The 27,571-nt window shown below is 36.1% G+C and overlaps 1 protein-coding gene across 6 annotated transcripts in view; it reads right to left on the bottom strand.

Annotated features, from left to right (window-relative positions):
• LOC131031303 (tRNA-specific adenosine deaminase TAD3) overlaps nucleotides 1-22,779 on the bottom strand; it is a 91,118-nt gene extending 68,339 nt beyond the window's left edge. Inside the window, exons 1-3 of one of the 6 annotated variants that reach the window (XM_059221735.1) lie at nucleotides 22,564-22,779; nucleotides 754-805; nucleotides 399-469 (exon numbers count right to left, since the gene is read on the bottom strand). In XM_059221735.1, coding sequence (XP_059077718.1) covers nucleotides 399-469; nucleotides 754-805; nucleotides 22,564-22,657 — 217 coding nt within the window. In that variant the 5' untranslated portion in view covers nucleotides 22,658-22,779. The remainder of the gene's footprint in view (nucleotides 1-398; nucleotides 470-753; nucleotides 806-22,563) is intronic. The other 5 variants (XM_059221733.1, XM_057962389.2, XM_057962388.2 and 2 more) reach the window with 5 other exon arrangements.
• Nucleotides 22,780-27,571: the final 4,792 nt, after the last annotated feature.

The raw sequence follows: 27,571 nt of genomic DNA, 5'->3' as shown, positions 1-27,571 counted from the left end.
TTTGTTCCTTCATCTCACCTATTATAGATGTCATTAGATATGTTGATATGGACTTAAATAGTCAAAGAGATTTATGAAACATTTGACAAAATGCTTGGACAGATGAAGCAAGCAATTTGTGATAGGGATCCTGATTTGGGATTATATGAGGAGCATATCAAGCCTATTGTAATGTGGTGGTAGAACACTACGAACACCCTACAAATAACTTATCTATGTACTCTTACTCCACACAAAACATCCATGTGACATGAGAGAACTTGATTGATTAAAGTAAAACAACAAAAAACAAAATAATATAATAGAATTAAACAAGAGCCACAATGAAATAATGTGCAAGTTTTCACTAGCTAATATACAAATGATAAGATGATTTTATGGAGGAGACAATGGTTTACCTTCAAGAAAAGACTTGCGAACCCGTTTCACATGACCAAGATTCTCCAATGGTGCTATTGTATTTAACTGCCTACAATTTAGTATTCAATTTCAAACAAGAGAAAAGTGTGAAAAATCTCTTACGGCATGCTTTTGTCTATCTGTGTTGTGTCACAAATGTTGCGCCCCTTTCTCATGTAATCTTTTGAGGCAAGCTTTCCAGCAATATGGAAGGAAGTACATCGGACTTAAGGTTGTAAAATTTGAATAATGACACAAAAAGAAATACATGTGCAACACATATGCATTGATGCACACATGCAAATTGATCTAAAACAAGTTAAGATAACATAGATTACATCAAAATTTCAGTACCTGACAAGTGTGCTGCCAAGTTTCGGTTCAAACTTTGAAGCAATAACATCAACTGCCACAAAAGGAACATGTTTAGGAAAATACACTAACAATAAATATATATATATATATATGCACTTAGCTTCATAGAAAATTTAATGGATGTGGATTGCAAAGAGCCTCAGTTTTCGTTAATAAACCAATATTTAAAGGCATAAATGATATTGGTTTATTATTAATTAAGGCTAATATCTTTTCCATAAAAACTACAAAACCACTTATCAACTGTGTAAAACCATGGACTTCAAGAAAACTTCCAAACTATTTTTGAGGCAGGTTTGTGCTTGCACACATTGGAGAAATTTCAGTACTAATGATAACATTAAACATAGGATGACTTTGATCCAGCACCTTGCATTGCATGATGACCATCCATGGAATTGGACTAATACAAAAGCATCTCAAGGGCCCTTCCTTGACTGCCTTAAAGCTTTATAAAAAGCATAAACAAAAAAGAGGACAAATATAAAGAGGTTAGCTCTCAAATTATTTAAGAATGACAAACAAAATCTTTCTGTAGATTGTCAGAGGATCACTATTTTAGGAATCCAACCTTGAGATTTCAATTATGCCTTTTAGCCTTTGGGCCTACGTCCTCTTGAGTAAATTTGGATAGTAAGAGCTTACATGCTTCTTCTTCAAATACTATGCATGGTTAACATCAAAATTGATTCAACTACAAGGCATGGTAAGCATCAGTCTTCAAGTTTTGCGTCTAGCTATTAATTGTTTTTGGTTTCTTGGAAATTGAGCACTTACCTTCTGCTCCTATGCACCATTGCACAGTAAACACAGATCTTAAATTTTTATCTCTAGAGCCCTTTCTATCCACGTTATATTTTAAACTGACATTTTTATTTTCATGTTTGAAACTGAAATTTTAATATGTACTTTTATAAGTATTTAGACCAGGCCTTTGGTGGAGACATCTGAACCCTTATTAATGGTTGTCTAATGGTCATCCAGTCACAGTAACAAATATATATTTATCCCATATGCAAAATTTGCAAGTAAATGTTCATAAAAGCAAGTACAAAAACTACTGCATCCATGCATAATAATAATTTTAGAATATACAGATATATATCAGCCTTTGTTGGAAGTTCATATATTATTTCATTACAATATATGATGCCTAATGAAAGCAAGAGAAAGGGTCTCCAAATGACAATTTCCAGATGGTGACATAACTAATTCATCTAGATAACATTAGTGATCAGTTGAAAGGTAGGGCACAAATCACACTTCTTCAATGGAGATGTGTGGCTATTGGGTTTACATTGTATGACTGAATGATGCTGGAGCATTTGGGGCTCTTGCAATCCAACATCCCAAAAGATGTTGTTCAATGATGCTTAAAGATTTCATCACCATCATACTATTTGAGGAAGCACTGAAGGACAATATAGAGGAAGCACTAAAGGAATCATTGCCAAAAAAATTTCAAGATAAACAAGCTATGGTGAGTGATGCGATCCATCATCAATTGCGACCTCCCGAGACATCGCTCGAGAATGAGACATCACCTGAGATTATCTTTGATCAACTAGAGGAAATGTTTGAGGCTCAATCCATCAGGGAATGCTTGGTTTTTGACGATATGCTCACAAAATTCCATGAAGATGCTTGGTTTATGCAAGATGCCTCAATGAAAACAAAGAATGTTGAGCTATTCGAAGGGGCACTGAGCTTGTTTCAAGAGGAACTTCCTAATCAAGATCAACACACTGGGAATGCTCGTGGAATGGTTCATCATCAATGGCGACCTCCTGAAGCAACAGGTGACCTCGCTCCCGACAATGCAGTTCCATCTGAGCCTGAAATATGCCAGGTTGTCTCTTTCCTTAATCCTAGCCTTGAAAGTTATTATGATTTTGATTATGGGGATTTTGGGAAAACAACTTGTATCTAGATTGATCATGGTCCTAACGAATTACCCCAGTTGATCATTTTAAGTGAAAACTTGCCTAAATATGAGAGATGCCTGATGAGAGCTTGCTTTTCTGTGTTTAAGGATGAATTTGCCCGATTGAGAACCATCACATTTGCCATGCTCCCGTTGCACAACCTGAGAAATCATGTAAAGTCATGTACATATTTCGCTTCCTTGAGTCGTGTTGAGTCTGGGAGTCTTGTATATAGGGTTAGAGTAGGTTTCCCTTTCGTGTGTTTTAGATTATAGGTCTTTTGAGCCTTGTTTTTAATCTGCTTTGAGTCATTTGACTCAGGATCCTGAGTGGCTCAGGTAGTTTAGTTGTTTGCTTTCTTTAGATAGTTTCCTTTTGGTGTGCGCTTTAGCTTAGTTTGCTTTGGGTCGGTCTGTTGGTCGGTTTGTTGTCGGTTGGTTTAGTTTAGGTGTCCTGAGTGGGAGCCTCCATCTTGTGAGAAAGGCGTCTGTGTTGTTGCTCACACACTGGCAATATCTTGGATCTTATGTTAGACTCATTTCTTAGATATCTATTCATAAAGTGCTTTGAATCCGAGGCTTTTCCTCTCCAATTTTATCATCTGATTAGGACCTGTATTTGACTTGGAAGGGAATCATTTTCTGTGTCTTGATGCCAACATCTGTTCATTACTATATCTTCACACATTAATAGACTCTGAGTCATTATGGTTTTCAGGCAAAGCTGTGATTAGTGAAAAATCTAAAATCTGGCTTCAGCGCCACCGCAGTCCTCAAACCCTAGTAAGCTTCACTGCTTACAAGCCAAAGGAATTGATAGAATGAAAAAGCAATATCAAAAAGAAAAAATGAGAAAATGAAAGAGAAAAATCTAGAAAAAACGAAATGAAATGAAATATAAAAATTGGCTAATGGGAATATGCGAGTAACTCCATCCAGGCTATGGACGCCCGGCTGGCAATGGAGCAATGTTCGTGAGATTGTGGCGATAACCTCGTCGGGACTATGGACGTCTGACTAGCAGCGAGGCTCTATCCAGGATGCTTATGAAGTTTAGACATACTACGTAGCCGATCACAGGAGAACCTGAAGGTCATAATTGTCTTGTCGAGAGGAATGAATACACTTGCACACACCTGGGTAATCAAAGACTAAGTGTCTTGATCTGATTAAGGAATCTCCTTCCATTTTGAGTACATTTTCTAATCTCTTGATACGTTGGGTTGAATTTCCCGGAGGTTCTAAGTGTCAATTGAGTCTTTATCTCTGAAATGTTCAGGAACATTTATTCAAGGTAGCGCTAGATGTTGTGATGTATTCACACATCGCCCCATTGCAAATGGGGACCCCTACTTTTTGCTTTCTGGGGTTTGTTTTTTTTTAGGTCTTTTAGGGTTTTGTCTGTTAGCCTTTGCATTCTGAGTGTTGTCAGAGGGATCACTAAGATAGCAGGCTCTGTTTTAGCTAAAGGTAAGTCAGTGGATGCTCCAAGTTAGGGTTTCTTTGAAAGTCTTCCTTAGGGCCTGGTTTTGCTCTTGTTGCTAATTGTGTCTTGCTTGGTGAGTGAATATCCTCTTTGAAGGTCTAAGTTAGGTCAAGTTGGTGAGTGATGAAGTCTGGAATGTCATCCTGATCTTCAAATGCCCTGAAATTTGGCTGTCTGGAATGTCTTCCTGATCCTGAAATTTGACTGTCTGGAAAATTGAAGAATCCTCCAAAAACTAGATTTCGCATTATAACTCCTCGAGCTCCGAAACCACTCTCAAACATCCTGGCAGTATATATGGAATATAACTTAAAGTATAAGAAAGAAGAAAGATATAAGGAAATGTCACTTATACTTAAATGTTATATTCCATATATGAATCCTGACGGAGAGATCAAAATGTCAAATTTCGCTCCTGACCCTCCCAAAGGGTCCAAAGCGAATTTCAATTTCGCTCCTGACCCTTCCAAAGGGTCCAGAGCGAAATTCTCCATAAGAGATTCTACTTTGATCCAAACTTAGAACTAACTCATTCCCAGGCATTATTAAGGGCAAAACACTTGTTTGGATTAAGAAATGTGAGAAATGAAGTCAAGATTTGAGCCTAAAGATGAATTTCGCTCCTGACCCTTCCAAAGGGTCCAGAGCGAAATTCTTGAATGACCTTATTTTCTCACTTAGGCCTTGAAATAAATGCCACTTTGAGAGCAATTTTACTTGATGATGGTAGGAGGAGGCCTAAGAAGTCATATTCAAGCCAAGAAAGGGAGGAAAAAGGTGAGAAATGAGCCCAAGTAGGAATTTCGCTCCTGACCCTTCCAAAGGGTCCAGAGCGAAATTCACATAACCTTCATTATCTTCCTTGATATGGCCAAGTTTTGGACTTCTAAGGCATGGTGGGAGTGACCTTGAGGTGTTCTAGCCTTTGAAAGAAGGTGAATTGAGGCAATGGAGAGTGAAATCAACCTAATTTATGAATTTCATTCCTGACCCTTCCAAAGGGTCCAGAGCGAAATTCTTAGAAGACACCCTTTCCTTCCTGGATTAGACCAAGGTCTTAGTTTCCAAGGCATGTTGTGAAGGTTTTGATATGTTCTTGCCTAAGGAAGTGATTGGAAGTATTGAAAAGTGAGGGTTTTGTCCAAGAATGGAAATTTTGCTCCTGACCCTTCCAAAGGGTCCAGAGCGAAATTACCCATAAATCTCATTTTCTTCCTTGTTTAGACCAACATTCTAGTTCCTTGGACATATTTGGAAGTGGATTAACATGTCTTTGCCTTTTGAAGTGATGGGATGTAAAAATGTGAAGGATTTTGTCCTAAAACAAGATTTTCGCTCCTGACCCTTCCAAAGGGTCCAAAGCGAAATTCTTGGAAACTCATATTTTCTTCTTGGAGATGGTCAAATTCTTGACTTTTGTGGCATGGTTGGAAAGACTTTGATGTGTTCTTGCCTTTGAAAATCGGATTGAGGCGATGGAGTAGTCTAAATCAACCCAAAGTGGGAATTTCGCTCCTGACCCTTCCAAAGGGTCCAAAGCAAAATTCTTGATAAACCTCTTTTTGCTTCCATGTTTAGGCCACAAACCTTATTCCTTGAGCGAAGAGTGGTGTATTTTTACCTTGCAAAGAAGATTGGAGTTGAAAAGATGAAGAGTCAAGCCTAGAGTTGAAATTTCGCTCCAGACCCTTCCAAAGGGTCCAGAGCGAAATTTCACAAAACCACTCTTTTCCCTCAATTTTATGCCAAGTCTAGGGTGGTTCAAGGTGAATTAGGATTGGAAGTGTCCTTAGGTGTGACTTTGACTTGCTGGTGATTATCAAATTTGAAGGAATTGAGCTAAATCATGAATTTCACTCCTGACCCTTCCAAAGGGTCTAGAGCGAAATTCCTAAAATCACCTATTTTCCCTTCAAAGCAAGTCAAATCCTTGGTTTTTATGGCTTGGATGGGTGTGAAGTGGCGTGACCTTGCCTTTGAAGGTGGATGGAAGTGAGAGGAATGAAAGAATAAGCTCAAAATATGAATTTCGCTCTGGACCCTTTCCTTAAAACTACCTTTTCCTTTCATTTTTTATGCCAAGCTAAGCCTAGACCAAGGTGGGAGAAGTTGGGAGATGCCCCTAGGATTGCCCTTGAATGGATTGTCGCCTCCAGAAATGAAGATTTTAAGCTTGGACAAGGATTTCGCTCCTAACTCTTCCAAAGGGTCCAAAGCGAAATCCTAAATAGGTCCTGTCCCTGGCCATGGTTTTTGGCAAAATTCTCCTTATTAGCCATTTTTGAGGCCAAGTAAGTGTTGTCAAGTTGAGAAAAGGATTCAAATGGAGAATCAAGTAATAACAAAGTGAAAGAAATGGAATTGAGTGAGGGAAAACAAGCAAAGAGAGAAATTCGCTCCTGACCCTTCCAAAGGGTCCAGAGCGAAATTCTCCAAATCAACCATTTTCTCCTTGAGTGAAGCCAAAACATTGATTCCTATGGCATGGTTGAAGGTGGAGTGAGGTATTCTTGCCTTGCTAGGTGAATTGAAGAGAAGGAAGTCAAGAAATAAGTCTAAAGCTTGAATTTCGCTCCTGACCCTTCCAAAGGGTCCAGAGCGAAATTCTCAATTTCACCTAACTTGCCCATAACCAAGGTCAAGACATGGATCCCTAAGCTTTGGAGAAGAGAAAACTAAGCATATGCTTGCCTTGGGAGGAATTTTGAACCAATAAAATGATGGAATTTGAGCTTTAACAAGAATTTCACTCTTGACCCTTCCAGAGGGTTCAGGGCGAAAATCCCAAATAGGTCCTGTCCTTGGCCAGGGTCCAAGGCGAAATTTTATGGGGCTTGTCCCTGGGAAGGATTTCAAGCGAACTTCATTTTGATAACTCTTATTGATGATTTAAGGTAGAAAATGCTATGCTAAATGAATTTATTATGTATCCTTAATCATCTTTTGGTTTATTTTGCAGATAGAGGAAGACCAGGCCAGGGCAAGGACGACCTCTTCCAGTCCATCCTCATCAAGGACATTCCACAGACAATAAGGGAGCCTCATCAAGCAAAGGAAGTACATCAGTCATCACGTCAAAGACAGAAAAGAATCAACCAAGATGCAGACGTCAGACAAGGTGGCATCCCAGTCACTGCTCCTCCAGTTAGATTGGTCCACCTCAGCATGTCCAGATTCAATGTACCTGACTCATCGGAGGTGGCACAAACTTCAGTGTACCTACCCCTGCTTCCTATTGGTCCTCGCTCCAGGAATGTAATTTTCTCATTGGCTAAGGAAGTTTGTTATAAGAAAACCTAATTAGGATTTCTATCTGTAATCCTAGCCATTGATCCTAAGTCAATCAGAGTAGTCAATCTGTAAAGGGCTCTCTATATAAAGCCCTGGCTCCTCATTTGTAAAGGTTAATAGTGGGTTAATAGATAATAGTCAGAGATTGATTAATAGAGAATAGCAAATAGAATAGCAATTAGAGTAGATTAGGAAGAGAAGGCAAGAAATTGTTGCCTTGATTGTAAATGAACCCCCTTTTCATTGAAGATATGGTGAAATGTGTCGTTTCTTTGCAATATGCATGGTCTCTTGCTGAATCTTCATTGTAGATGATAAATCATTAGATTGAATGAAAGAAGTTAATGAATGCACTCGCATGGAATCCCCCTAGTCCAAACCACTAGCCTATTGCTCACTGTAAGTGCGCCTTGCGTGGTCAACTGCCATAGAATGAGCTTAATCTCAAGTTGTTACACGTCTATTGTTCATGCATTAACTTGAATGATGATCAGTATCTGATGGTATCTGATTTGAATATATTTGAAGCATCCCTCAAAAGATCGCACTGAGTTGGTGTCGGATTGTTCAAGCCTAATGGTGAGACCCAGCCCAGTAGGACTCCACCTGGTCATTCATCCATCTTCTCGCATTCTAGGTCTTAGAGTAGACTTCCTGAACCTTGTATCTTTTGCCATTTCTTTATCTTCCAGTTAGTAAATAGGACTTGTGATTCCAACAAATCAGACGTTCAGGTCGTCAAAAGTAAGTCCCCTTGTGATTCCAGCAAAATCACATCATACCGCAAGAGCTTATCCACACGTAGAGAGCCTACATATCAGAACCTTAAAGTTACTCCGACTGATCCTTCGGCGAGATCTTCAGCAGTCGGGAAACTTTGTTCAAGAGAGGATAAGGTACCTTTAGGTATTTTATTCTGTGTTTGGTCGTGTACAAAAGACACATCAACACCTCCCTTCAAAGAAAACCCCCAGTTCTAATATTAATCCTGAATCTTGGTATTCACGAGTTAATTCATTTGGATATTCTTATTGGCCTATCATTCATCTCTCTTCTCCCTCCCTATTTAGCCATCTATTTTCTTTCAGCCAATGTCAAGAGACCTATTCAAAAGGCATCTACCAACAGAGCAATTGACTGTGAGGAGCGTACCTCTTAGTTTATGGTGTTTTTTTGTACAACAATGAATCAGTAACTACACCATCTACTGCCCAGCATGGGATCAAATTCCACAAGCTGCCTCTATAAAAGCCTCCCCACTCTCATTCAAAGTATGGCAAACTCACTGGCAAACACTCATCTGTGACTAATTACCTATCCCACATGGATGGTTTTTGATGTACACAATTGCCTTCCCTAGCAGAATTATTCAATAAAGCTGTTTACTACATTTTCCTTCCTTTAAGTTGCATCGTATATCCCATCCCAAAGGTAGTTTCATCAGCACCATGCATGCATAATTGTGCATTTGAGTAGTCATTGCATCAAAGTATGTATCTATGAGCATAATTGTAAAAGTCTTCTTTGCCTCACCACTTCTTTTGTGTTTGATTTTCCATCCACCCTTTTATCTTGTACATTGTCATGGTTAACAAGTCGTGATGCAGTCAATAACAGGGAACGAAATTAATAGTGGCCTTATTCTAGCAGCCAAAACCCAGATTTAATATGCATATCTGTGATACACTATTAAGACACAGAATTCTATGGTTTTAACTCAGAATTAGAACACAAAGGAAATGAAGAACAAAAATATAGATTAGAAATTTTAGACATGTCTTTGAAGACTCGTCTTCATTCACTTGAATTCTCTTTGATATCTCTTTACAAAATCTAAACTGAGTTTTTCCTCCTCCTCTAAGAGTCTCACTCTACCAAAAAGAAAACCTCTCTTTCTTTTTCCTCTCCAAAAGCCCCATTTGCTCTTTTCCCTTCAAGAGCCCCCGCGCCCCTTCTTCATTATTATAAAAAAAAAATTATAGATTGGTTTTCCAACACTTTGTCTATTGTCTCTTCACAATTGGGCTAGCTCTTTGAAATCTTGTCTCTTCACTTCCATATGCTGACCCTTTGCTTCCATGTGATGACTCTTTGCCTTCATTCATGCTCAACATTACCTTTCATCAAAGAGGACTCACTTTATTTGCCTCCTTGTTCTAAGTAAGAGTTATAACATTGTGCTCACAAATTAAAACTAGACAACAGAACCATCCTTTTATCCTGCTGAGCAGGCCATTGTGTACCCTTCCACCATGTGAGATACCTTAAAAGCTTGTTACTTGTTTTATTTATTTTTTCCAGCCACATGTTGGACCATAACCATCTTCCTCTTTTTTCCTCTCCATTCCCATATCAGTTTTTGATCACCTATGTCGGTCCACCTCCACCAAGCTCTATTCTTCCTCTTGCTTTTCCAAGTTCTTATTTCTTTAACACTTCTCTTGTGCCTTGTGCTGATTGCTCCGATTTCTTTCCACCCTTCTTGGCTCCACTTGCATATCCTACTGCAACATGACTCTCCTCATCACTTAGCACTTTATCAAAGTCCTCATCAATTGCATTCACTTGCACTTCATTCACCTCCACTTTTGTATCCAGTAAAGAATATATTTGTGTTGTTTCGTCCTCTTCAAGTCTAACAACTAACACCTCCCTATCCTTCCCCATAAGGATTTCTTATTCTATGTGTTGCTCACAACCTTCCTTCTTCTCAACTGGAATTTACATATCGTCTTCAAGTAAGAGATGGTCATCTACTTCATCTGCTTGATCACGTATTGTTGTTACACTTAAACATTCCAAGTCTTCCTCCTTTTCTTCCACATTTTAGGCTGCACCTTTTGCCCCACTCTCCATTTCCTTCTCTTTTGCAGTCAAAGGTCCACTTCCTTCTCTTTTGTTCTCAAAGCATTCATGTTAATACCCATGGCAAGATCATTATGATGCTCATATTTGTCTTCTCTTGCATCTAACAATTGTTTATGTACTGGTCCCAATACTTTACTCTCAACTCTTTATCTTTTCTTTTATTCACACCAATTCTTCTCCCATAAACAATGTCGAACTTCACTCACACAATTCTTAACAAGTTCTTAACTTCACTTAGTCTTCTAGGCACATAAACAAATCTTTCTCTACCTCTTACAACTCCTCTTCTAAGAGGTATCTTGACTCGTGAATAGTCAGACTATACAACTTTTGCATAATCCAACTCTTGATATTAGACTAAATTTCAACTCTTCATTCTCTACCCAACTCCAAAAGATAGGGAACACTCTAAACACCCTCTACCCAGTATCAATCCAATAGATGATGTTTCACCTCTCTTTTTGCCTTCTATCCAACACACTCTGCTAGAAGATGGAGAGCACTATAAGCACCCTCTACCCACTATTCACTTAGTGTAGGATTTACCACTTTCTCTACACCTTATACCTATCTCTCTCTTGTTAGTTCAATGTGAAGAACTGAATGTTCCTCACTCTCAAAGCAACCCTTCAGAGGATCTTTCACCTCCTCAGTTATGCGGATCGAAGGGAGGTATCATTCCCTAAGATCAAATCTGTGAACAACCCTTGGCTCCACAACCACAATACAAAGAAGATAACAAACAACTGATGATCAAACATGTATTACCCTCTTCTATTTATTCTTTTCATAACCCATCATAAGATTCCTTCTAGAAGATTCGAGTAGGTACACTTTATTATTTTAATTGCACTTATAAAATATTATTTCATTATTATTAAAGTGCACACGTCTCATGATACGTGTTATCCCCTTATTTCTCCATAAAACCAAATAGAAATAAAATGTGAAGCCACCAATTTCCGCCAAGTTGATCCCCTAATCAACTCCTTGGCCTGCGAGGGTCAATTATAGGCCAACCTTGTGAATGTCCACATGCTAAGGAGAAGGGGACATTACATGCGCAACAGTAACATAGATTAAAAATTTGTGCCAAGCCTTCAAAGACTTGTATTAATTCACTTGATCTCTCTTTACAAGAATGAACAGGGTTTTTCCTCTCTCCAAGAGCCCCACTAGACCAAGAAGAAACCCCCCTTCTTTTCCCTCTCCAAGAGCACTTGCTATTTTCCCTTCAAGAGTTCCCCTTCTTCATTATTGAAAGACCAATTTAAAGATTGGTTTTCCGACATTATCTCTTTCTTCTTCACATTAGAGCTGACTATTTACATTCTTGCCTCTTTGCTTCATATGATGAATTTTCACTTTTGTTCATGCTCGACAATGTCGACATGACCTTTGATCAAAGAATACTCGCTTTATTTGCCTACCCATCCCTGCAAAACATATAATTAGTTTTGGTTGATGCAAGATTGCACTACCCCAAGATGCTTCTACCTCGTGTTGTTTTCCTTTAGTAACCTGCCTAGGTTATGTTTATTGTTGTCACCTTGTGTAGAAAAATTAAGTTGGAAATAGGAGCTGGTTTTATGCAGTGATGTGTGGAGAAAGTAATACCTAGGGTCACCTTACAAATAACAAAGCTTTCTTAATATCCAAAAACATGGTGTTTTGAATTTTATTCCTTCTTGTAAGGTAACTTTTGAATGCCAAAAGGTTAGGAAATGTAAGAGTAGGAAAGTGAGATAAGTGAGAGTTGAGCAGGAAGTCACTAAAAAATTTTAACCTTCAAATTCCCTCAAAACATGCATCATTGGACCTTTATTATTGTTCGGTAGGAAGTTCACCTGCTTGGAGCTGGTTATTGGTGGAACCCTCAAGTTCCATACACAATCATCAACCAAGTGGTAGTGGATAAAAGGGAGTTGACAGTTTACATTAAGGAGTAGACCCACATTTCATTTTGGATGCAAGGTACTCGTGTAATTAGTTTGAGCTTGTTTTAGCATTATTTTGAAGTTGGGAAAGTTTAGAAGCAATTGCTAGGGCAATATCTATGAACAAGGTATGATCTTTGCACCATTGTTTGTTCTCCTCTATTTTGGAACATGAGATATGAATGTTACTCTATTATTTGTTTGGAACATAAAGATGTGGCACTTGTATTAGAATGCTTATATTTCAATAGTTGTCCCTGCCCCATGTTTAAAGAGGTTATTGAGATGTCTATTTTATTTGATGAAAATCAATTCCATGCAAACCAGCCTAGGGTTAAAGACCGGGGCAAGTAAATCAATTTTAAGATACTGTTCTAATATAGTTAAGCCATATATCCAGTAACTAAGGGACTGAGAATGATCAAAGGTAAAAATAGACGATTTTATAGTTTTAATTGTTTGTTTTTGGAGGATCCTTACTCCTATTTGACCCAATAGTCTTGTTTTGAGCATGCATGATAACTGTTTGACAAAGTCCCTCCTTCTCTTCTAGAGTATATTACTGCTTGAATTTCCCATACAGACCATTGATAATAGCCTAACAAATTTCTTGACTGGGTTCCTTGGATGTATGAAGATTCGAAGTCAGTTCATCCCTCTCAAATAATTTGTAATGTGTGATGTTGTGCACCATAACTCATTTCATAGTGAAACATTCAACCTTAGTGTATTAGCTTGTGTGCTATCCTTTGTAAGAGGGATGTGCATTATGGGAGATCCCAATGCTCTATCAATGGTGGATAAATTAGCCTACAAAAGTCTAGACATGGAGAACCATGTGCCTACTGCAGAGCAACTGAACTTGAGTGGTGTTATAAATCCAGCAAATCCTTTTCCAATTCTTGTACTTAAGATTGTTTTTATGGGGAAGGTAAGCGTAACACTCATTTCTCCAAGGACTACTATACCAGTGTTTTCTGAATTTTTAAAAGAGCTCTTCCTAATAACAACCTATGCTGCTATAATTCTATGAGAATATGATTTAGAACTTTAAACCTTGTGAATAGACAATTTATGCTAGGGGAGGCAATGAGATGCACTCCCTACATGAGATTGTGAACCACAGTTATCATTCATTGATTTGAGAAATAAATAAATTGTAATTTCTTCCTTGACGCTTTAATGGTATTTGTTTTTTACGCAAAAACCCATTAATCTTTGGCTTTCTCCCTATGCATACACTGTGTGATGGTAAATGAATAAATATAAAGTTGATTTTGTGGAACATGTGAGTGTTGTTAAGATTTTCAGATTCGATGTGACGGATTGAGATGCTTACTGATATGGCAAAAGATTAGTTATAGATTTAAAACTTGAAATTTTGAATAGATTGTTATTGCTCGCCCCAATAAGAACTTGGACAAAATCCTGAAAGGCTATGAAATCAACTGGATTTAATGATGCTTATCTGCTAATGATTATATAACTACACAATTAAGATGTAATATACACCCCTAATTTGTAAAAATTGTCAATTGAAATAGAGATGCAAATCAACTTCCTTCCCGCTTTTTGATCACCCAGATCCCGATATGGGCAAGGTGAGAGCATACAATATTTCTGAATTACAATCAACTAAAATGCAGTGCTGAAAAGAAAGCACTAGGTGGAAATCCAGCCAATACCACTTATTCAGTGGGGTGCATATGCATTACAAGAAATGTAAATAAGCATCTTCTACTTAAATCAGTGGTGCGCATAAGGGCACATCTACTTATTCAGCAGGAAAGCTTATGGGCACATCCACTTATCCAGTGGAAAGGTTTATACAATTTTGAAAAGTAAAACAAGCTTCTTTCCACTTATCCAGTGGCAAGGAATTACAATAAAACCACTTATTCAGTGGGATAAGTACATCAGCAAATATCAAAGCAACTCACTAGCGATACTATCATCCAATGTTACACTATGGAATGCATTAAATAGTAGCCTTCGACGGCATGACCATCCAAAGCATTACAATGTTAATATATTTGCATCATAAAAATCATAATCAGAGGATTAGTTGCTGATAACAAGTGTTGATGTAAACTAGGAAAATTGTATCACCCCAAAATGAAGCCAAATCAGATGGATAATCATCTTAATCAAATGCCCAACACAGAAAGTACCTTGGATTAAGCAATTAGGAGCTTTTGCAGGTCTGGAACACTTTTTTTTGCTGGTAAGAGGGGCTGTATAGGGTCTGATGTGACTGTAGCAGTGCAACCACACTCATCAAAACACTGCTGTACTACTACCTTCAAACAGCACATCCACTGATAAAGACTTCTCCAATATTCAAAATATGATGAAATAACACCCCAGCAACCAAATCATTAACAATCCAAGGTATGCACTATTACATAAAACCCTCAGAAAACACCATACAGAAGAATGAAAATCAGCGAATTAAGTCGCAGATTTGAAAACAACAAGCAAACACTCCAAAAAAACTCATCAACTTTGATTTGCCATGCACAACAAGATCATAGACTGAAATTATCAACTCAAAAGGCATTCAAACTTCACCCAAACATTCTAGAAAGAGTATACATCATGCACTGAAATAGCAGGTTCGGCACCTTAAATGATCAATATAACACCTCAGAATTCAACCACGTTCAACGCCCAAAGACTTGGAATGGGCTCCGATGACCCAAACACCACCACACATGGAGAAACCAATCTAAAATGCCAACCACTTGCCCAAAAAATCCTCATGCCACACTTCCAGCCATAGTATAGCTAACCATGATAAGTACGGCCCAACAAGGAAATAGTGCAGTCAGCTCATGTTTAATAAAGGCATCCTGCAATGATTTATTCATGGCACCCAAACAACTGCAAATAAAATTCATAGCTACTACAAGTTGTACAACCTGACATGAATGGGATGGTACTGCAGGCAATATCTCCTCCAAACTGAGCAAAAACTCAAACAAAATCTTCTCATATCTGTAGCTCCAAATGACATCAGACACATCCATTTTGCAGCAACAAATCTGGAACTCCAAATTGTAACAATGGTGATCCCAGGATGGAATCACACCAATCTAGCTAGGGGGGTTTCATCCCCAAAACTAAAACTCTTGAGAGCGTTTTCGTCCTCAAAAAATTTGAAAGAACCCAAATTCATTCTAGCTGCATAACAATATCACATCCATCGGTCTCCCTCAAAATGAGCGCCCAACACCTCCTTGTATAGCTTTTTAGAGGGAAATAATCAAGGTTGCATGGGTACGGGGGTTCTTGGAGACGTCGGGTACTTGTACTGGTACTGGTACGGCTATTTTTTCAAAATAGGAGACGTGGGTACTTGGAGACGCCAATTTATTTTTTTTAATATAATTTAATAATTTATAGAAAATCTGAAAATCTGATGACATTGGACTTTCAAAACAAGAAATAACATTAAGTATTAACTATTAACTATGAAGTTTAGGATCAAAATGCCATACAATCATTGTGTCATAGTTTCAAACTGATTAGTGATACTGATTACATATTGAAGATAGCTTGATAAACAGCAAGCTGATACGCAAACCAAAAACTGAAAGCAAAAATCAGAAATTTTATATTTATAATCTACTCTTCTTCGCCATGATCATCCATATCAAGGTCATCAGCTATGAGGCTCTCCAAATAGTCATCACTCTCGAATTCGGGTTCCTCTGATGGTAGAATAACAGGGGGTAAATCAGCTAGTCCATCTGCTTCAGCCACTTCATCTACAATGGCTGCAACGTCTCCATCAGGTGAAATTTGATCCCATTTTGCCGAAGGACCCTCATTGTATCCAGGATCTACACGAGAGAGAAGACGAAGTGAGCTATGAATGTACACCAGGTTCTCTGCTTTCTTTGATCCTAATCGGTTCCTCTTCAGTGAATGAATGAACCCATAAGTGCTCCAATTTCTCTCACAAGATGAAGAGCTAGCCACTTGTGAGAGTAATCGTATTGCAAATGATTGCAATTCAGGGGCTTCACTTCCATGATTCCACCACCACTCTATAGGGTCTTTCTTTACTTTCATATCATATATAGCTTCCACAGAAGCAAAATCACCTTGCCCACGTGAAAACTTATTCCATTGAGTCCTCATAATTGAAGCTTCCTCACCTTGGCCATAAATCTTTTTAACCGCAGCCCAAAAGCCCTTCATTACCTCTCTATCCTGATGTGGAGCTCTCTTTTTGGTCACTTCTATATCATACCATTTAGGATTAAGGGCATAGGCAGCACAATGAAGAGGTGTGTTAAGTTTGTTCCACCTTCCATGTAACTTTTCTCCTATCAAAGGATATAGAGAAATATCTTTTGCATCAGTTATCTTCTTTACTCTTTCACACATGGAATCTATTGCTTCATAAACCTCTCCCAAACATGCCTTATCTGAATCTGCAAATTTGATCACCTCACATATGGGCTTAATAAAGCTGGGTTGCAGGGAAACGTACCCTAGACCCTTGGAGACTCGAACCGGATACTGGTTCGCGTATCCCGTGTGGGAGTCGCCATTGGATGCGTTTCCAGTTACAGGAGACGTGGGCGGGAGTCAGCAAGGCGTCTCCCAACGTCTCCAGGCCGAAAATAATAAATAAAACAAAAAACGCGAAAAAAAAACTAAAAAAAAACCCTAAAAGTCGCGCATCATAACACATACAACAGCCAAAAAGTCAAAGAAAACAAAGAAAACCTAACGCGAATAGATTTTCGTCTATTTGCAGCCACGCGAACACATTTCGTCGGTTTGCAGCGTCGCGCGAACATATTTCGTCGGTTTGCAGCCACGGGTTTCATCGATTTGCAGGCAGGGTTTAGTGTTTACCACAAAAAACAATAGGTTTTTTTCATTTTGCCTTCCATTTGGGCGTTAAAACATTCAATTTTTTACCGTTTTTTGTGGGTTTCGTCTGCATTTTTGGCATTTTGCTGGGTTTCGTCAATTTTATATTTTTCACAGTATAGGCTAAAAAATTTCGAATTTTATTTTTCTGGTTTCATAGTCTGTGTTTTTGCCATTTTTAAACTTTATATTTTTATTTTATAATATAATATATTTAATATATAATCTGATTCTGCTAACTCGCCTATTTAAGTTTTTAACTTTATATTTTTATTTTATAATATAATATATTTAATATTTATTATTTATTATTAAATTATTAATATATTATTAATTATATCAATTACATTTATATTTATAATATTAATAATTAAATTATTAAATTATTAATGTATTATATACTGTGAATGTGAGTATCCGTATCTGTATCGAACATTCACAGTTAATATTATTAATTTATTAACTATGAATGTCCAATCTTAATATACTGTGAGTGCAATTTTGTTTTCAATTTTACTGAATGTGAATGTGAGTCGCCATTGGATGCAGTATATTTTTCATTTTTTATTTTCAAGTATATACTGTGAGTGCAATTTTGTTTTCATTTTTTAGTGCAATAATAATATTTTTCATTTTTTATTTTCAAGTATATGAAGTATGAACATTGAGCAGTAAGAAAAAAAATTATAATCATATTATTCTTTTGTTACTGCTCAATGTTCATACTTCATATACTTGAAAATAAAAAATGAAAAATATTATTATTGCACTAAAAAATGAAAACAAAATTGCACTCACAGTATATACTTGAAAATAAAAATGAAAAATATACTGCATCCAATGGCAACTCACATTCACATTCAGTAAAATTGAAAACAAAATTGCACTCATAGTATATTAAGATTGGACATTCATAGTTAATAAATTAATAATATTAACTGTGAATGTTCGATACAGATACGGATACACTCACATTCACAGTATATAATACATTAATAATTTAATAATTTAATTATTAATATTATAAATATAAATGTAATTGATATAATTAATAATATATTAATAATTTAATAATAAATAATAAATATTAAATATATTATATTATAAAATAAAAATATAAAGTTAAAAACTTAAATAGGCGAGTTGGCAGAATCAGATTATATATTAAATATATTATATTATAAAATAAAAATATAAAGTTTAAAAATGGCAAAAACACAGACTATGAAATCAGAAAAATAAAATTCGAAATTTTTTAGCCTATACTGTGAAAAATATAAAATCGACGAAACCTAGCAAAATGCCAAAAATGCATACGAAACCCACAAAAAACGGTAAAAAATTGAATGTTTTAACGCCGAAATGGAAGGCAAAATGAAAAAAACCTGTTGTTTTTTGTGGTAAACACTAAACCCTGCCTGCAAATCGATGAAACCCGTGGCTGCAAACCGACGAAATATGTTCGCGCGACGCTGCAAACCGACGAAATGTGTTCGCGTGGCTGCAAATAGATGAAAATCTGTTCGCATTAGGTTTTCTCTGTTTTCTTTGACTTTTTGGCTGTCGTATGTGTTATGATGCGTGACTTTTAGGGTTTTTTTTTAGTTTTTTTTTCGCGTTTTTTGATTTATTTATTATTTTCGGCCTGGAGACGTCGGGAGACGCCTTGCCGACTCCCGCCCACGTCTCCTGTAACTAGAAACGCATCCAATGGCGACTCCCACACGGGATACGCGAACCAGTATCCAGTTCGGGTCTCCAAGGGTCTAGGGTACGTTTCCCTGCAACCCAGGAAATAATCAATTTAAAATTATTAAAAATTCCTTTTTTCCCTTGCAAAGACCTTTTTGGAGAATTAATATTACTTTTCATGAGAAAAGACCTCCAAGCCTAGGCATCCAACTTAAAATATAATTTTAGACCTTTCCAAATAACTATTAAACTAAGTTGTCCTTTTAAATTTTCAATATTTCCCAGCATTAGACAACTTAAGTGAATTAGTTAAATAATAATTCCATAGCTTACCCAAGTTGTGGAAAGCACTAAAATTGCATCGGAATCAATCTCTGATCACACCGAGATGATACTAAAGATGTAGGATAATGATCAGAGCCAACCGGATGACTTATTAAAAATAGGCTGCTTCTCCAAGAAGTTTGGAAAAGCCACCAAAAGTCAAAATTCACTTCTGAAAATGTCATACCGATCCACACTGTATACTAAGCTCATTTCCAAGAACCAAAGTCACTGCTAAACAACCCAGAGCACTCCAGGAAGTTTATAGTTCTCCCCAACTCACCAAGAAGTTTACAGGAAAACTCAAAAACTGAGCTAAATGCTCACAAATCAATTCTGCTCAAAATGGAGATTACACCATATCTTGTGTTACTACACTTCCTGAAGCTGACCATCTTGTTATCATGCCAAGCTAAGTTGCCAGATTCTGCAAAAAATCCCACGGGTCCTGGTTCGGTTCACACCAAATACTGGTCCGTTGCAAATTCTCCCCAAATTCTGTCAGGGTTCGATTTTGACCAAGGAAATTCGCTCAGAGGAACCCTGGCCGAATTTTGACACATTTTGGACGAATTTCAGTGCCAGCGGCAGAACCCGGGAAGAATCTGGGTGAAAAAGATTTTTTTTTTTAACTTTTTTAAAGTTTTTTTTTTTGCCTAATTTAGTCTATTCGACCCTCCAACCCTAAATTAGACCACTAAAAAGGTCAAATAGATAAAACCTATCTCATTGGTGCATTTGTGAATGAAAAAGAAAACTTGTTGGCTCCATTTCTAAACTTTCTTGTTTGCTTGCCATAGCTGAAGGAGTGTTGAAGGGTGATAGTATTTTGCTATTTATTTGCTGCTGCATATATGTATATATTTTTATTTTTTTATTTCTGTATGTTTTTGTACGGACGAACCCAAAGCGAACCCGAATCTCGAACCAGAGTCCGAACCGGCAACTTAGATGCCAAGGATAGAGCACACTAGTGACAAAGTCCTTAAGATTTTGCTACAATTTCTTCTATACTTATCTTGTTCAACAGCTGACTTAAGGCATGAGGTAGGATTCTGGTGATCTGAAGATGTTTTTAGTCGGAGTTGAAATGAGTGCAGGAATGAAATTTTAATCTATGGTGAAAAGTGCCCTTCGTGTCATAGAAAAAATTCATTTCTTAAATTCTTAAGGTCTCATAATCAGCCCAATGCTAGACAAGTTGGTAGCTTGAAAAAAATGGCATAGATATTCAGCAGCATCTTACATATAAAGCATTCCAAACTTGGTTTGTGAGGAACAGAAATCCCATCGCAATTTGATAAAGTCACTCTTACCCTATGATATAAGTATTGGACTTAATCTATGTCATGCGCTTTAAGTTGTTAATGTAAGAAGAGTGCTGAAATGGGGAGCTTACTCAACATAGGAGATTGAATGTAACCTATGACACTCACCCAACGTTTTAGCAGAAATAGATTTCTAAAGTAGAAATTTGGAAAGATAAACTGCAAATATTTAATGGTTAACATTGCAGATAGAATGTTGATTATAACACACTCATGAAAGTCCTGTCAGAACTAATCCCTACCAGAAGAAATTTTAAATATATAGTTTACAGATATTTAATAATAGTATTTCAATGGAGATACATGTCCAATATGGAGGCTGACCATTTACCCTTGTTAGAAACTGTTGCGGCATGGTTGCTTTTATAAATGTTTATTACATTTCCTGAGACAAGTTATGATAGTATGTTCCAGTAACACTCTTCCTAAGAAGGATAGCTAAATGTGATGCAATTAGCATGCAGGATTGCTAGACACCCTACCGAGTAATGAATGATCATTGAAGAGATCTGAGGAAAGTTAGGAAAATTGCAAGAAATGGATTAAAAGTCTTAGTAATCAACTTGGCCATCTTTCCCTACATGGTTGAACAATGTAATCACTGTAATGGGATTCTTCTGCTAGAATGGCAACTTAAGGAATAATTTACCCTGATAAAGAAGCGTGACAACTAATTGAATAAGTCAACCTTTTGAGCACATATATAAATCAGCTGTATGCATTAACAACGTAATTCTGCTTCTGTTGGCTGATATAAATATTTTAATTTAAGGATGGCACGGGAGCATCCTAAGGAGCTTCCTTACATCTTATGAATGTTATTGAACTTCTTGAATGGGCGATAGAATATGCTTACCCAATATAAGTCATATACCTGCCAGAGTTTTAAAATTTAGATCAGAATAATACTTTACATATTAGTCTGAAACTGTTGGCAGCGGGTGATATCCTTATAAAAATCTAGTTCTATTCTCATGGAAGGATGTGACATAGGTTGAAACTCCAATAGCATATTTTCGCCAGTGGAGCATTTGACGAGGACTTGAACTAATAGTAAAGTTTCCGGTAACCACTTTCAGAAAGTTGTCAATGAGTAACAGAGTCGTGATTTGGTAGCTCTCATGCTGATAGAATCTAAAAGTTGTGGAAGCATGGTAGGTTGGTAGCTTTCTAATAACTAAATAGGAAATATTGATGGATTGTTCTCATAAAGAATATTTTCTTTAACCGGGACTGAGGGCCTGGATTTTGCCCACAAGGATCTTTAACAAAACAAAGGGCAAAAAAACATTCCGTTAAAAGTAGCCAGCTATTTGTACCCAATGCAGTCCAAAAGTGGCTGCCCCATATAATTGTACCTGTTTCTATTTAATATATGAAGCATTCCTAACAGGGATTGAACCAGGTCATCATAATGGATTATTCCGTGTGAATGGAAGACCGTAACCTACTAAACACTAATAATTTCATTTCTACTAGTTAAAGAAATGTGATAATTTACCATGAAGAACTTATGAATTGGAAACCGGTTGACAATCATAATCTCTGCTGAAAACTCTCGTCAAATACTGCCTAGCCTGTAGCATCTATTGCGTTTGATTTTTCCAAATAAAATTTAAGCCCTTCTCCACACAGAAAGAAAACCAAGGAATCGCTATACCGGTCAGTTTCGGCGATGGGTTTTTACGAATCCAAAACACATGGCACTATTTTTCCGCTATCTTGTTGAACTCGCAGACCCAAAATTCTTAATTCTAATTAAGCAACAAACTGTATCAGCTCTAACACAATAACCGACATAGTTTTCTAACCGATGATGTCTGTTATATAATTCAATTCCTGATTAAAATGGTTAACATAAAGAGAAGCCCTAATCTCAGTAGCGATATTTTAACAGAGCCATTGAATACAAAAGCTGAAATTCTCCATGGTTTAGTTTCCGGAAACTTTCCAGTATCTTTAAAAAATACAATAAAATTTTCAATTCGGGAATAACATTTAAAAACTATTATTGCTGTGTTTGTAATTGTTAAAGCGATAGTTAAACACCTGTGGCTTGTTTCTCCTCTGGATTTGGCAGCTCCCCCGGAATGTGAACTATTCTCCACCTCGGCATAGCAGTCGCTGTTTCTCTGAACGCCATTTTTCTGATTTGCTATGGCTATTCACATGAAAAAGTACCGTTATTCTTTGCTATGGACGTTTACATTAACAAGTACCACTAGCAATTGCACTTGTGGTGTGGAATGAAGGGAAGAAATTATTTTACGTTCAAGATGTTAATATAGCTGTCTCCTTGAAAGCTTCACAATCTAAAATGAAGTGTTTTTCCGTTTCTACTTTACCTCTTGAGCAGAAAATGCACGTTCTCTCCTCTCAATCTTCTTTAGGGCTTTTCTAACGATCGGTTTAACTACGAAGCTGGTGAGAATTAGTTCTTAATTGAACAATAAAGATTTTGGCTCTCCAAGGAATATTGGCCCCTATGTATGTCTTTTGCTGATAATTACAATTGGGGTTAAACTCTTCAATATAGTATTTTTTCTTTCTCTCCCAAGTTTTTTATCCCAAGTGCACTTACGAAACTTGTCTATAACAAAGGCTTTTATCTCCTTGCTATTGGTGGGGCACGCGTTCAAGTAGATATTCCATTTACTTAACCATTTGTTATTTTGTTGCATCCAAGTCTTCTTTCTTTTGCATAGAGTATCATTAAAGACAATCCTAGGCCATCGGTCGTCATCCATTCTCTCGATTCTTTTTAAATAACTTATGAGTCCCATCATAGCAATAGCCTCAATGGGTCCTGCTCCCACACTACTCAACATAATGTCATAAGATACTGAATTTTTAAGCTTGAACTTGTTTGTAATCAAACGTTTTTTAATTTTCTCAATTTGTTTGCATTGAAAGACAGAAGTACTGTTGCCCCACACTTCACAGCCATAAAGGACAACCTGAAGCACTAAAAGACCAAAAAGAGTTTGAAAGGTCTTCCAATCCCATAACTTAGCCTCTCTACACCTATTCTGAAAGGCATAAAACGCTTTCCACCCTCCCAAAACTCTCTTGTTTATGCACCCTTCCCAACTTAAGTTTTTGTTGAAGTCAATACCAAGGTACTTGTAATCCACTACTTCTTCAAGAGTATTACCTTCAAAATGGAACACATGTTAGTCATGTTTTCTTTTGGTAGAGAAAATCATCACTTTTGTTTTGTTGATGTTAACTTGCATCCCCACAATTCTACAAAATTGTTCAAGGGAGAGTAGGTGTTCATGTAAACCAATAGCAGACTTAGCAATAATGATAAGGTCATTTGCATGTAAAAGGAGTCTTATGACAAACTTGCCCAAGTGAACACCATCCCCATTTTGTAAGTTTAACCAATCTTCGAGTTTGTCGATGTCGAAAAGGTTTGGAAGGTTAATTAGGGAAAAGAAGGATTTATGTTTTGCATAAGAAGGATCTATGTTTTGCATACATGTGTAGTACATGAGGTCAATTAGTAGGGCTTTTAGCAAATGATGTTTATTTTAAGAAAGGTTTAAACGAAGAAATGATAGCTTCAAATCAACTAGGTGCAATGGTTACGTTGATAGCAAGATATACATTTATATTGTATTATCAACATGTAACTTTATTTTCTATTTTTTTTCTTCTTTTTTGATGACGAGGTTCTGAAACATATGCCATGTGTCTTCAAGACCTATAGAAAAAAATAATTGAGATGATTAGACATGTGTAGATTAGTTGTCAAATTCTCGAAGAATAAAGTGCATAATTATGTAAGAGGGAAATTAGATAGATTTTGAGCACTAATTTTTATTTTGAAGTTTGAGTTGTGTAATGATTTGTGAGTGCCTAGAGGAGAGTTTTTGTAATCAAGCTTCCTCTTGTTTTCTTATAATGTTTGTTTTGCATTTTGGAGTATCTCGAAGAAGAAGAAAAATATTGGTTCAATGCAAAGGTCGTTTAACAACTAACTCTTGATATGGTTTTGAAACTAAGGCTATATACGATTCCAAGAGCTTTTCCAAGAGCTCCATTTACTAGTCCTAGTTGGTTGTGAGCATGATGTGTTTTCCCTTACAAAGCAGTACTTGTTTTTCAAGTTGTTCATTGTTAGCCGCATTATCTACTTCGATCTTAATTCTTGTTGCGATACTTATTGTAGATGGTTCAACGATTTTAGTATTCTTTTGTTGTGCATTCTAACTAAATCATTGGTAGAAAACAAGTGCATTAAGTTGTCAAATTATTCTTTTTCATTCTATGTGAGTTGTTTTTCTATTCATGCCATTAAAAGTTGCCCATCACAAGTGGTAGTAGTGTGACGTCACTAATAATTATTATAGACACTCCATTGGAGTACAATTCTTTGTGCAAAAGAGAGCACTATTGCATATCAAACACAAAATTGGTTGGTAATCAAGGCAAAAGCAACTAATGCATCTCAAAATAACAAGACGAAAATTAATGAAATTATATAGCCTTTACATCTACCTATTGGTTGTGTCGTCTCATCTCACCCAGTTTGCTACGATGGTGTTCATTCCATCATCTCCTTTTTAACCTTACATTATTAATTTACTATATCTTAACTATTTGTTCTACTTATTTACTTTTGTATTGTTATCTTATATTGTTATTGGTGTTATTATTTTTGTAAACATCTTTGTGATTAACTTTTTCATTTTGTTACTTCTCATTTGTGATGAATGCAATCCCTATATCTTGTGACAATCTGTGAGTGTCCCTCCTTGTCTTTTGTTTAGTGGTTGTAAGTAAGAAATTGTAAGGGCAATACTTCTTCTTTTTTTTATCGGTGACTGCTTTTTTTACTGGAGCTTGAACCAGTGGGGTCACAGAGGGGGACCCCATCCCCAAGTACATTATATTGAGGTATCAACACCTCCTAAGTGATTCTCACAAACATTTCTCCTTTATCACTTTGTTCTCCCCTTATCTCTCCATTTTTCTCTCTTTATCACTTCGTACTCCTTATCACTCTGCTCTCTCCTTATCACTCCAATCTCCTTATCTCTCCATGACTGCCTCCTACCTCTGGCTATATCCACACACAACGAGCAGAGAGGGACATTAACATCTCAGCATCGTGAACCAGATCATCTGCCACATTGTCAACACCAAGGCTCAGGTCAACACTGAAGACTACCACGTGATCAACGAGCATAGGGAGGCATCAACGCCTCAGCACAAAGGACACCAATCACGGATAGGGTCAGCAGCAGCACGGTGGGTCGGGGAACATCGTAGCATAGACGTACAGACGACATAGGTGCTCGGGCAGGGATTCGAACCGAAATTCTCACTATCAACAGTGGGATGCAACAATTGTTGCACTACGGGGTTAACCCCATAAGGGCAATACTTTTTAAGCATGCTATATGATCAATATATATTTTAATTGTTTAATTATAATGTAAATGTATAAATAAAATAAAATCATAGATAAATATAAATATAGAATAAGAAATAATACATAAATAAATGTAGATTATGATATAGACAAAGAGAGATTAAATACGATACAAATAAATCATTTTATTAACGTGTTTTATGACAAAAATATTTTATCAAAATAAATAAAAAATTAAACAATATAATATTAAAATAATTGTCAAGTATAGAAGCAAAAAATATTTCTACTATAAACTAGAAAAATTGCTACATAAGAAAGAGGTTTTCTTATAAAATTAAAACTTATTACCTAACAATATTTCTTTTTTAAATGCCTTAAATATATATATACTGTAATTTATTTTTTAAATATGTAAAGGCAAATTTAGAATTATTTTATTCACTTGCATTCTCTTTATTTTACTTCAACACTATTTAATAAATTACATACATGTAAAAAAAATTACTTAGTAAGTTTTTGACATTAAAATGCATGCAATCTTTTATCAATGTTTCCCAAAACATTCAATAAAAAATTGTAACAAAATTGAAGTTTGAAGAATATGTACTTGATAAACTCCTTTTGTTTATATGAAATGAAAGGCAATAGAATTTGGACTCATTTCAAATATCAAAATAAGTTGAAATATATATATATATATATATATATATATATATATATATATATATATATATATATATATATAATGTTGTTTGCATGAATAATTTTTTTAAAGTAAATTCAAAAATTTATTAATCAGTGTAGTTTTTACAAATATACTATAAAAATAGAATTGTATGCGCATCCTCAAGTAGCTAAACTCCTTATTGTAATTAAATGTTTTTTCTTTTCCTTTTGCTATAAAAGGAGACTCACAATATTGTAGTAGAAGGATTTCTAACACCTTAATCCCTAATAATATTTTTTATTTATTTTAATATTAATTGTAGGAGTTAATTTTTAAATAGTATTTAGATGTAGACATTTTTTTAGTGATAAAATTGAATCTTAGTATAGTGATCTTGTTGGGGTTATACAAGTCATCAAAATCTATAAAAATCTCTTTTACAAAAAAATTGGCTTTGCACCTTTTCTCTTAAAAACCATGCTTCAATATCAATATTACACGTTTTCACCATGCTTCAATATCTCTTTTATAAAATTTCACAATTTGGCTTTGCATGTTTTTTTGTTTCATGCATTACAATTTGCAATGTGCTTAGGGGAAATTTGTTAGATTCATTTCTCCCACTCCATTTTCAAAAATAATTTCTATATCACATTAAAGATGTTTTATTTGTTAAATGAAGCCACTGGATTCTGGTTTTAGCTAGGCAATTATTGGAATCCTAGTTTTGGTTTGGGTGGGATGTTTTCAACTCCTCATAAACTACACTCAAAGTTTGAAATTTTGGTCAGGAAATATTTAACAAAATTGAATTAGCTCCTCTTAAGAAACATTTTTTTCAATGTATTTGGGAATAAAAGGATCATGTCAACAAGACAAGAACAAATATATAGGCATAAAAGAAGAAGAGAAGAACATGAGTTCATCAAGTATAAAAGAGCCAAAATGCAGCTTCAAATAAAATGAAATGTCTACCTGAATATTTGCAGTTGAAGCTGGTAAGT

This window comes from Cryptomeria japonica, chromosome 5 (genome assembly GCF_030272615.1).
Source record: "Cryptomeria japonica chromosome 5, Sugi_1.0, whole genome shotgun sequence".
In the NCBI taxonomy this organism is placed as follows: domain Eukaryota; kingdom Viridiplantae; phylum Streptophyta; class Pinopsida; order Cupressales; family Cupressaceae; genus Cryptomeria; species Cryptomeria japonica.
This window is presented reverse-complemented; position numbering and strand designations above follow the sequence as displayed.